This window comes from Schistocerca americana, chromosome 8 (genome assembly GCF_021461395.2).
Source record: "Schistocerca americana isolate TAMUIC-IGC-003095 chromosome 8, iqSchAmer2.1, whole genome shotgun sequence".
NCBI lineage: Eukaryota > Metazoa > Arthropoda > Insecta > Orthoptera > Acrididae > Schistocerca > Schistocerca americana.
This window is the reverse complement of record NC_060126.1, coordinates 506022519-506035144: the sequence shown is the minus strand read 5'-3', so window position 1 is coordinate 506035144 and position 12626 is coordinate 506022519. Positions and strand designations below refer to the sequence as shown.

The 12626-nt window shown below is 37.5% G+C and overlaps 1 protein-coding gene across 1 annotated transcript in view; it reads left to right on the top strand.

Moving 5' to 3' along the window:
- LOC124544805 (midasin-like) overlaps positions 1 to 7952 on the top strand; it is a 291545-nt gene extending 283593 nt beyond the window's left edge. Inside the window, exons 40-41 of the mRNA XM_047123490.1 lie at positions 990 to 1236; positions 7168 to 7952. Coding sequence (XP_046979446.1) covers positions 990 to 1236; positions 7168 to 7347 — 427 coding nt within the window. The 3' untranslated portion in view covers positions 7348 to 7952. The remainder of the gene's footprint in view (positions 1 to 989; positions 1237 to 7167) is intronic.
- Positions 7953 to 12626: the final 4674 nt, after the last annotated feature.

Sequence of the window (12626 nt, the reverse complement as noted above, 5' to 3'; positions counted from 1 at the left end):
GTTTTGCTATTGGGGCAGTAAAATATCTGTTGATGGTCGAAGTAGAGAGCATATAAAATGTAGACTGGCTATGGCAAGGAAAGCTTTTCTGAAGAAGAGAAATTTGTTAACATCATGTACATATTTAAGTGTCAGGAAGTCGTTTCTGAAAGTATTTGTATGGAGTGTAGCCATGTATGGACGTGAAACGTGGACGATACACAGTTTAGACAAGAAGAGAATATAAGCTTTCAAAATGTGGTGCTAAAGAAGAATGCTGAAGATTAGATGGTAAGATCACATGAGGAGATATTGAATAGAATTAGGGAAAAGAGAAAGTTTTGGCACAACCTGACCAGAAGAAGGGATCGGTTGGTAGGACACAATCTGAGGCACCAAGAGATCACTAATGTAGTAAGGGGGGGATGTGTGTGGGGTAAGAATCATAGAGGGAGACCAAGAGATGAATACACTAAGCAGTTTCACAAGGATGTAGGTTGCAGTAGTTACTCGGAGATGAGGAGGCTTGCACAGAGTAGATTAGCATGGGAGGCGGCATCAAACCAGTCTTCGGACTGAAGGCCACAACAAGAACAACGGCAACATCTTCACGCAATAATGTGACCAACTGTGATTTTAGAGCCCTTTCCATGGTGAAGTTTACAACCTTTACAGCATCTGTCAAAACAATATAAACAATTTCAGGGCTTCGGGCATATTATACATATTTTATTGTAACTGTTGTATCATTATTTTCCTAGATGATAGCTCTTTGTGATTTTCTGGTTTTGTTTCCAGATATTATAATTTTAACTATTTGAAAATTAAGCACTTCATGTGAATTCAAAAGTCAAAATGATCTTTTATTAATAATGTAATGTCTCCTATGAATGACTGAAGGCATTCGTGTCTGTAGAACATGTTATTGAAAAATCTTTTCATTACTTACTAGCTTAATTAATTAGAACAAATATTACAAGATTTGTAAAAAGATGATCTTAATTTTACAGACTGCTGCAACACCTACGTTTTGATCAGCGAAGTACAAAAGTGGGCTCCTTAGTCCAGTTTGTGACTGAGATGTTTGAGAACCACGGGACACGCAGCTCTGCAGATCGAGCACAGCTCTTAGTAATCTTGTCTGATGGACGTGGTGTTCGCAGTGAAGGGAAGTTGCTTGTAGAAAGGGCCGTTGGTCGAGCACGTCAAGAGCGAATTTTCACTGTGTTTATTATTATTGATAACCCAAAATATGAGGTATGTACATGATTTTCCTTTTGAGAAACCTCTTCCTTCTTGAGCATTTTATTCATATCAATTTCAGTAGTTACTACATAGTATGGATTTTTTCCCCATTGTGTATGGAGCTCTGTATTGAAATATTGGACTCGTACAAGTCATTTTGTAGCATGGTCAGTTACTCTTTAATTTACTGTTAGATTCAGTCACAAATTACAACGATGGAAAAACTTTTTTGCTAAAAATACCTTATTCTTATGTTTTTTAGGGTGGGAAATCCAAATATGACACTTAAAAAACTGTATCACCCACCATTTCATCACATTTTATAGTTACATTTTTAAAATTGAGTAAATTTTTAAAAGATTTACAGCTTTTATGTAGTTAAAATAATTTAAAAAGGAGGTGTAATGAATGTAGATGACTTGGGTAACATGCTGAAAACCATTTGCTGGCATAAAAAAAAGGGGGGTCGATTCTGCTTTTGTGTTAACAGATGGTGTTTTGTTTACTGTCAGCCTAACCTCACTTTCCCGTTTCCTGCACATGTGCTCAGTACAATGTCTAATCATGGTTGGAAAAGCTTTGCTTAGAGGTTTTGTTATATTTGTGGTGAATTTGTGATTAAAAAACACCAAAGAAACATTGCAGACTTTGTAAAAAGGGTTTATCTATCATACTTTGGATCTAAACTTAGTGATCAAGATAAATCTTTGGTGCCGCCTAAGGTATGCTATGTGTGTGTTGAAGAACTGAGAAAATGGTCCAAAAAGGAGAAAAAAAGTCTTTAGATTTGCTGTTCCTATGATACGGAATGAGACAAGAAATCATTCCGATTTTTGCAGTGTTGATATTACTGGTCACAATTCGGAAAACAAGAAGGCAATAAGCTACCCTAACTTCCGTCCACCATCCAACCAGAAGGACATGGTGTAGATTTGCCAGTTCCTGAACCACCAGATGATTTAAATTCTATTCAGAAGTATTTTCTGATGTACAATCTAATTTAGATGAACCAGATGATGATGAAGTCCACTGTAATACAGAAAGTCTAAAGCCCAAATTGTTTACTCACACTGAGCTTAAGGATTTGTTTAGGGATCTGGGCATAACAAAAGAAAAAGCTGAATTGCTTGGCTCTAGATTAAAAGAAAAGAGCTTATTGGCAGTTGGAACCAGCATATACATGTATAGAAAGAGAGAGTAGCAATTTTTCAAGTTTTTTCAACAACAAGGTGATTTAGTGTACTGCTCAGTAATTCCCAGTCTGGTGAATGAGTTTGGTATTGAATACAAAAAGGAAGACTGGAGGCTGTTTATTGATTCATCCAAAACTAATTAAAAGGCTGTTTTATTACACAATGGAAACATGTATGCACTTCACCGAGAAGTTCAGCAAGCAGTTCATCATAGAAAAAGCTACACAAGAAGCTTCAAAGAAAAAAGAGAAAGAAAATACAAACCAATTCTAGCTGACAAGTGAAACCACTATTAACACATGTAATCATTTTAAGTAGCTTACTGTAAATACAATACATGTTGTGTTTCACTAATTTCCCCATCTACCTTATAGCATAGGATTTTTATACTACATAATAAAAAGCATATTGCCCGAAAACTACGGGTGATACAAAAAACTAAGGCTAGATTTGGATTCAGCTCATAAAAATCTATGAAGATCAGCTACCAAAGTAAAAAAAAAATTTTTCGAAAAAGAATTTTCGTTGACCTTTGTTATCAAAAGATTGGCCCTCACAATTAAATTTGTGCTTTCAAACCTTTAGTTTGTAAGTCAACTTGATGGTGATCCGCGATTTAAATTAGTCATTAAATTTTTTTAAATATAATAGCAGTTTTTGGCAGCTAGCAGATGTCATTCCTGAGGCCAAAATAAGAGAGGTGAAACAATGTAGCAGACCGAATAGTAGGAAGTAGTAGGGAAGTCACCATCATGCAGAAGCAAATCCGTTTGTTATCTTGATTTGGCAAGCTGTGGCTGCTCTGTTTGGTCGATGGGACCATACTCCCCGGATGTAGGTCCTTGTGTATTTGATTTGACTCTAAAGATGAAGGAACCACTTCGTGGCATTCACTTCAGAACTGTTCCAGAGATTCGACAGGCAATAGACAGCTCCATTCACACCATCAACAGAACAGGCTCTGCTAACGGTATACTACCCCTTCCACATCACTGGTAATGGGTTCTACACAATGCTGGTGACTACTCTGAAGGACAGTAACAGATGCAAACATGTAACTCTTTTATATCGGTTGTGAATAAATAGTTGCCACATTTTAAGTTCCAACCCTCATATGTCTGAAAGTATTGTGTTTGAAAAACAGATTTCTGAAATGGGTAGTTCTCTTGTGAAAGTGGAATAGAAAGTCAACTTAAATTGCTAATAAACAAAATACTGCTGTACCCTTAAATTTGAATGTAGATTACGTTAAAGAATTTTCTTACCTTCCTGCAACATTGTATTGTATTTAACTAGAGCAGTGAAGGATTACAATTGACTAGAAAGAGTGACGGGTTATTTTTATTTTGATGAAGAGTTGTCAGATCTCAAGCTACAACATTGCAGTGCCTGTGTTGTTCAGAAATAATGTGCAATGTTCCTTTGGTATGCTTGTCCAAAAAAAAAAAAAGAAGTGCTGGACTGGGACTTAAACCCAAATTTCCTGCTTATTGCGAGTAGTTGCCTTACCATTAGGCTATCTGAGCACACTTCGTGACCAAATCTGACTTTCTTCATATGTTGTCAACCATGTGTCTGTCAACGCCCTATGGAAGTTTGAATCTGGCCATGAAGCACGCACATATACCCTACTGGAAAGGTCATTCCAGTACACAGCGGATGGTTATCCACACTCGCAACTGTGAACACATTTCATGTATTTCATAATGACTGGAGTCACCGCAGTACCTATTCCTTTGGACATCCATGCATGTCCGAAGGAACACTATCTCACTTCTGAAGAACAGAGGTACTGCAATATTGCATTTAGCGAGCAAGTGACTTTCAGTTGAAGTGTCTCCCCTGTTGAGGAATATACGTGATGGCTGTACGGGTGCAGGTTGTACTCACATGGACATGTGGGGGCTTGGATCTGGCCGCGAAGTGTGCCCAGATAGCCTGTTGGTAAGGCAACCGCTCACAATAAGGAGGAAATCCAAGTTGAAGTCCTGCTCCAGCACAGATTTTCATTGTTGTCATTCTGTTATAAAGCCAGTGGTTGTCCATATTCACAACTGTGAATACACTTCATATATATCTCAAGCTCTGTAGGATTATGAAACCTATTTTATAGTTTCACATTATGGCCTTTTTGGAAATGGAAATGCGAAATATGAATCAAGGAGTAGTCCTCGAACAGCAGCCTCATAAGAAGTAAGTTTCTTCTTAGCATAGTTCTTTCATTGTCACATTGTGTGCCATAAATCACAATTTGAAGGAGAGCATTCAGGGATGAAGACTGAGACAAGTCATTAACAGGCGAAAACAGCCACTGCAGGCTACTTCAGTAAAGTATAGTAAGATGACCTTGAACTTTGTTAGAGAACAGATTCATGTGGCCGATTTCTTCATCTCCTGTTGGCAAACTAATCAGACTCTTTGATTCAGTTACCATAAATGATCATAAGGCTGTGACAGTTAATGATTAGAGTTAATCTATTCACAAGTTACTGATTAGGGCTAGTTGTCTACATTAAATAAAGTTCTCATTTTTAGACTAAAACACATTGATTCCATATGTTAGCCACCCTTTTGCTTGGCTTTTACTGTAAATGTTCCTTCCTGTTGTAAAGGAAGACTGAATTCATATGCTCTAAGAATATTTTTAGGAAATAACAAAATTTGTCATCTACCTTGTGTTCTTGGTAACAGTCATCTAATTATTCATGCAGTAAATACTCTATGAGTTGTGTGACTTGAGTAAGCATTTAGATTCTTTGAAATTCTTAGCAAAATTGACAGATGATCAGAAAAACTGTTCACTGTCACATCTAGTTCATGAAAGATGCTTGGTTTTAGTATTAAATTATCAAGTGCTGTTGCAATATGTCCTCCTGTTCTGATTGTTACTGTGAGGATCAGACCATAGCTGGACGTCAGCAACTTTGAAGTGCTCTTCGATCAGAACTACCCGAGATGAAATAAATAGTGAAACCTCTACATCTAATAGCTCCCAGTTGTTTCTAGTGGGTATTATTATTGCCATTTCTAATGCTTAAATGAGTCTAAACATTTACTGTTGGGGCACTGTGTACTGTCAGATCTGTTATCTTGTATGTTCCTTAGTCTATTAATGAAGTACAGTACTGAAGAATTACTCTGTGTAATTGTTCTGTGGCTTGGGACTTTCTCCTCTTTTTCCATATCTTCACATATATTGTGCCCCTACTGTCGCATGATATTCACTTGGATCCATCTGAGTATATCTGTTCCATTTCTGTTTAGTTCAGTTATTTGCGCATTCCACAGATCATATTTGCAAGCTCTCCCTGTGATGTGGAACGAGTCAGTTTTAGAATTATGGCACACTCCTTCAGTGTAAACTATGGCAACATACTGACCATTTACATGGCGGTTTTAAGTCACAAATTAGGATACATTGCAGCCCTGCCACATCACTCTTTAGGACAAAGACCTCCATCAGAGTGAGGACACCCACTTGCACGCAGGCGTACGTGTGCACAAGTCACACGCAGGTGGCCACTGTCGTCTCCGGATACCGTGTCCCATCTGCAATGAGCAGACTGGGTCTCTTACTGAACATGAAAGGCGTTGAAGACTGAAAAAGTATGATTCCATGTTTGCTGAGCATGCTCTGAATGAATGTTATTCTTATGATATTAAATGTGATGTCACCCATAGCGGAAGTACATACAGTTCAATTATGCGCCCTTCTAAAGTAGCAACAGCCAATTAATATTTCCCTTGCCATAAGACTGTTCCCTTCCTCTGCTCCCTCTTCCTCACAGTCAGCAATTATTTTCTCCATGTTACATAATAGTCTGTGCCAGTACTCACTTGTGTACTGTTTTTTAGCTTGTAATTCATTTACTTTTAATCCTTATGGTTAAAGTAATATAAGATTTATTTGTTCTTCTATGTGAATTTTGCCAAGCCTGTGATTTGTATAGATGTATGCTTTTATAACGTCATATATCTTTGGAAAATCATTATTTGTACAGCTTTAAACTTTTGCTGATGTTGTGTGGACTATCTGTTAGTCTCAAGTTTTCTGAGGATGGCTAGAATGCTGAAAGCTGGTTCACAGTGAACTGTTAAATAAATATTATTGTGGAACATCAATATCTGCATGTCAGTTTGTAATATGTCTATGTCCCTCCAAGTACTGACAGAATATTCCACAAGTAAAGGAACATTGAAAATCCAACCAATTACAGCCAGAACAGCAGATTATCATTATTCAGAAAATTTGTTTAAGCTGTGGACCCCATTGGGTGTACAAATATCCATTGTTAACTTCACTCCAGTCTTAATTTTTAAGCTCTGTCTTAACCCTTCTGTAGATTTATTATGGTGCACTAATCTCTAATCTATCATTGCCGAGGCTTTGGTGAGTAAGAGGAAAAAAGCTGCAGACAACAGTCACTATATAAAAGCAGACCTTGTATTAAGCTTGAAAACTGAGAGATACATATAGTGAAGTGTCGACAGTGTAAGTTGCATTGCATTCACAAGAAACTGACTAAATGTAAGAAATGTGAAAGTCTTGTTTCCGTAGGTGCTTTGTTATTTACAGATGGTGTTTTCTTTTGCTCCCCTAATTTGCAGGCAAAATTTGTTTGTTTATGGATACATTTATTTAGTTTTCACTGTGTGTTGCAATTAATTTTTAGTTGTGGCTATAAACATATGCCAGAGCAGTTATTTATTTGCTTTATCTGAGAGTGGTGTGTTTGCATCTGTGTTTCAGACATCAATTTTGGATGTGCGAAATACTGACTTCACTGGCGGGAAAGTTAAATTCACATCGTACATGGATGACTTTCCATTTCCATTCTACGTAGTGCTTCGAGATGTTAGTGCTCTTCCGGCAGTTCTTAGTGATGCCCTGAGGCAGTGGTTTGAATTAGTTGCAACATTTGATAGTTAGAGGTGGTTGTTCTTGCATTTATGCTCTTAATGGTTCCTGTTTTGTATTCTGTAACTAAGCTGTGGTTTATTGCATTAAATATGTCACCACAAGCGATTTTACATATAACAAAGGTAATGCAACCCTGCAGTATTTTGTATTTTAATGTGCATGTATGTGTTCAGTAAATTCCAAATAAGGACTGACATGGAATTCAGTTACAGTGGTAACAGACTTTTCTGTGAAGTATTGAGATGTAAACTCCAAATATTTTTGGAGAATTTTAATCACAACAGTGATCGCATTATGAAGTTTTCTTTTTTTCACTTTCCTTTTAGAGTAATAAATGAGTTTGTAAGTGTCGGAATGTACCAGTATTGCTTTTTCCTCCTCTTCCACTATAAGGTCTAGAGAGAGCTTTTTATTTTATCACGCAAAAATACATTTTGACTCATGTTCTGTTCCACACTCAATCAAATGAAATTTAAATAAATTATTGTGGTTCTGTTCCTTAGAGATTTTTGATTTTATTATGTTGTTGTTATGATGCCAAAATTGAGTTTCACTCCAAATTTGTTGTGTGTAACATTACAAAATGTGAATAAGCTCCTACTATCCATGTTTTTTTTTTTTTTTTTTTTTTTTTTTTTTGTACCAATTTTGAAGACTGCTGGTAGATTACTTTTGTACCAATTAATTACTGTATTGTGAGTGCTAAATATGAAAGAGAACATTAATTCATTAATTTATTTTTATCAAGGATTGGTGTTCCTGTCTTTGCACTCTGATACTACTTTATCACCATGTACTGTGTATTTTTGGTTCATGTAAATTTATTTTTGTTGATTGTTTTATAGTTCTGTACATGTGAATCAAATTATGTATGATTTTGTGAATAAAATATTTGTATATGTTCTTTATTATAACATCATCTTTTGAACACGTTCTCATCCCTATATTGTTGTGCATGACACTGTGTTGCAAATGTGAGGCATAGCCTACTGCAAAGCTGGACATGGGCTGTGGGTCCCACTTACCACCTGTGGTGTTGTTCTGCTGGTGACACAGGAATATCAATAAAGAACGCACAAAAGATGCCCAGCTGCAGATCAGACCTCTGCCTCGGAATCGAGCAGTGGTCCTTTATATAGCAGCTTGTGCATAAGACATTGGACGAGAGAGAGAGTAAGTTCTGCAGAATTGACATTTCTGTGTATCCATGTTTAAATTACAAATCATTCTCATTTATATACTCTACTTCCCCCACTTAAATATTCTTCAGTCAAGTGAAATGCTGTGATATAACTTTAAAGATTTTCCAAATGTTTAGACCTCAGTATTTGCTTTTATGTTTTCACAAACTATGTCATAAAGCTTAACTTCCGTGTAGAAAGTATCTCTCTGGCACAGGGTAGTGTTGGTTTGGACCAAATTTATGTTTTTTGCCTGCAATAGTGATCTTTCTTTCCCCCAACATTTGCAGGAATGAATGAAGTATTGTAAGAAAGGTTTTCTAACTGGCCTCTGACATTGCGTACTGATTTTGCACTAAAACTTACTATTTGTGGGACATGTTAACATAAAAGAGACTTTTAACTATCACAGGCAAAAGGGCATCATGGATCCCAGCTTCATGTGTATATTTTACTAAGCTAACTTATTAATAATGGATAAGAGACTTCTTTTTCTTGTTGCCTTATTACAAATATCATTTTATTTGTTTTAAAGTCCTTATTAACTGTATAATTTGTATTCAGCATTGTCATAGATAATAATCGTGACCACTGCAGTAGTCCATTATCTCTGCCCGCCATATAAGTCGACTTTTCTAAATGAATATACATTCCAAAATGACAAACACATTTGTCATTGCCACCTACTACCCGTATTCCTATGACTACACTTAATCCAAGTACTCTCGTTATTTACAAAAATAAAATTATGGAAGTTTTTCCAGGGTCCCCTGTTCACAAGTAATGCTCGACTGATTGACACCAGGGATAAACTTAACACCACCTGTTTCAAGCAAGCCTTTTCAATTGACAAGAAGACAGTTGTCTATTGAAATTGTATTTGCGATTACTGTAAACAAGTTGCAAGGACAGACACTTAAAAGTGCAGGTTTTTTTTTTTAACCAAATACCATTTTTATTCAAGGACAATTGCATGTGCCTTCTCGAGGATGACTAAATCAACTAATACTTTTGTATCCCCTAAAGAAAGTGAAAAATAAAAAGTACAAGAAGATTACATTCTTTCGTCAAATATTGGTCGCACCGAGGTACTGTAATTGCTCTCTAAAGAATTCTGTTAAAAACTGTGAATGGGAGGATGGATAAAAAGATGTATCACAAATTCATGATTATTACTTCACTTCATTCAGTTCATTTTTAAAGATGTTTTCTCTTCATCCCCACAACTATTCTTATACCCAGTGACTACACTTATTCACACTTATTCCCAATCAATGAATGAATGAAAATGACCTGTGTTCTCCCGTTGAGGGCAAAGACCTCCTACAAGTAGTGGTAGTTGCTTTTAAAGACTCACGCAGTGAGCTAGTCCATGTAAGAGTACCGCACTTAACGCACACTACACATTGAATTATACTTGATCACTTATTTGCAGTTCTAGTTCTTTCCACTCCTTTCTATTTTTGGCTATGCAGGTCCACTGTCTTCCTGTTTGTTTTCTGAATAAGTCCGACCATTTGCGTCTCGGTCTTCCTGGGAGTCTCTTGCCGATGTGGTATCTTGTGCCGTCCATCTGTCGTCCTGCATCCTTACCACGTGGGCGCCCCATTTCCATTTGATCTTCGCAACCTGTTGTGCTATGTCTGTTGTTGCTGACATCTTGTGTATCGAGGTGTTCAGTATTCTGTCTTTCATAGAGATGCCAAGTATCTTCTTCTGCATTTTCCTTTGGCATACCTGTAGTGTGTTTCTCTCTTTGGCTTTGAGAGCCCATGTCTGACATCCATACAATAACACTGGAAAAATACAGCTTTTGAGTGCCTCCATTTTGAGCCTCCTATTCAGGGTTCTGTCTAGCAATATGAACTTTAAGGCCCAGAAAGCTTTCCAAGCTAAGGAAACTCTTCATTTTATTTCTTTTTCCATTTTGTTGTTAAAGGAAATTATTTGGCCTAAGGATATGTATTGTGATGCATACATTAGCTCCTTTCCTTCCCAATGACTGCACTTATTCCAAATACAGTCATTATTTAAAACTATAAAAGTGCAATAGTTTCATATGGGTCCCCTGGTCATGAATATTACAGATATTTTTTGAGTACACTATCCTCACTTATTACCTTTATTTCAAAGGCCACAAGTGTTTTCATAATGTATACACACGGAAAAGCAGGAATACCAGAGATCTTGTTCCATTAAGTTTCGGGTGTGCAGCCGCAAGAAATCTCCTTCTTCTTTTAATATTTTGGCTGTATAATGTGCAGCCATCTTCAGAGTGAGCCGCAAGACTGCGGCTCACTCTGAAGATGGTTGAACGTTATACAGCCGAAATATTAGAAGAAGAACGAGATTTCTTGCGGCTGCACACCCGAAACTTAATGGAACAGTCTTTGCGCCGCCAAAACCTGAAGATTCACACTTCAGATCTTATACAACACTATGAATCAGGATAGATTGCTACTCACCACATAGGGGAGGTGTTAAGTGGCAGACATGCATACTTAAAAGTGCTCTAAGCTATTGTACAAAGTTCTGATTCAGATTTAGAAAACACACACCCATTCATGCACGACTCCCACACACTGTGGTCTCTGGGCACTGAGACCCGTGCATGCTCCTATCACCAACTCCAATCTTGTCACAGGCACTTCCCACCCCACAAAGGCAGGGCCATGTGGTCTACAAAATTAACTGCAACCACTGTGTGGCATTCTGTGTGAGAGTGACCACTAACAAGCTGTCGGTCCACAGGAATATTCATCACCAAACTGTGACTGGAAGATATTTGGAGCATGAAGTTGCTGAGCATGCTGCACGACAGGGTGTGCTCAACTTCAATAACTGCATCTGGATAGTTCCCTCTGGATAGTTCCCTCTGTGAGGGTATAGTGTCCATACATGGCAATGTATTTGTTGTTTGTTAATAATTTAGATACATATATATATAGTTATCGATTAAGTTCATTGAGTGTGTTGTAGCCATGGGTACCAGTATAAGTTAATCCCTGCTTGATGACAATATGCTGGAGACCAGTTATTGTTGTGGTGTGAATTAGTTGCAATTGGGCTCTCAGCCAGGACGGAATGAGCTGAGCTCGGATAGTGCATTCAATGGCACTGCTTGATAGCAGTCTTAATTCTTTTATAGTGTGACTGTACCATAATCAGTCATTGCTTAAGTTTCAGTGTGGAAGCGATCAGTAGCAAATTGTGGCTTGTAGATCGAAATGCTGAATGTTATCAACAGGGTAAATGTTTACTGAGTGTTTGAATGAATTATAATTAGTGACCCCTCAATGGTCGATGTTCTCACTTGAAACAGTCTTCTTAGTATCCCTGGAGGAATTATTTAATAGGATTAGCTGTACGGAAAGTTTGTTGGAAAATTAAGGCAAGAGTGTGACCTAATATAGTGGGCCTGGAGGAACATCGACATAGTCATTATACGTGGAGACTGATGACAAGGACGTCAAATCCTGCAACAATCTTTGATCCGGAGCCTGATTGCCAGCGTCTATGTATGGTGAGTGAACTACACATTTTTATTGCGCTCGACTTCCGAGCAGTGTTGGACAGGAAAAGAATGATAGGCTGTGAGTAATCTCATTTTGATGATAATTTTCATGCGCAGTATATAACTGAACAACAATGCTTAATCAAGCAGAGAATGATATCATAATTGCCGGAGAGGACTGTGTTAATCAGGACAGTGGTGATATGGATCTTGTTAATGAATCAGATGTATGTGGGAGAATTCAAAATGTAGATGCCCTGGAAAGTGAAAATACAAACTTGAATGTAAATTTGAATCACATGAGGCAGTAACAGACAACAGTTGGATTGATTCGGGGATCAGAGTGAAATGTGACACATTCTACTCAACAGTTTCAACGAAATGATGCACTGTGGCAAGATAATTACAGATGTCAGTAGTGGGACCAACAACATGACAGTCAACAGCGACACAATGACAGGTGAGCAGATGAATGTCCAAGAAGTTATGGCATAGTGATGACCACACCTGAAACAATGAGAAGAGAGAAAATGATTTTGGTTGGTGTAACCAGCAGACAGTAGATGATTGAAGAGTTAGGGTCATTCGCCAAT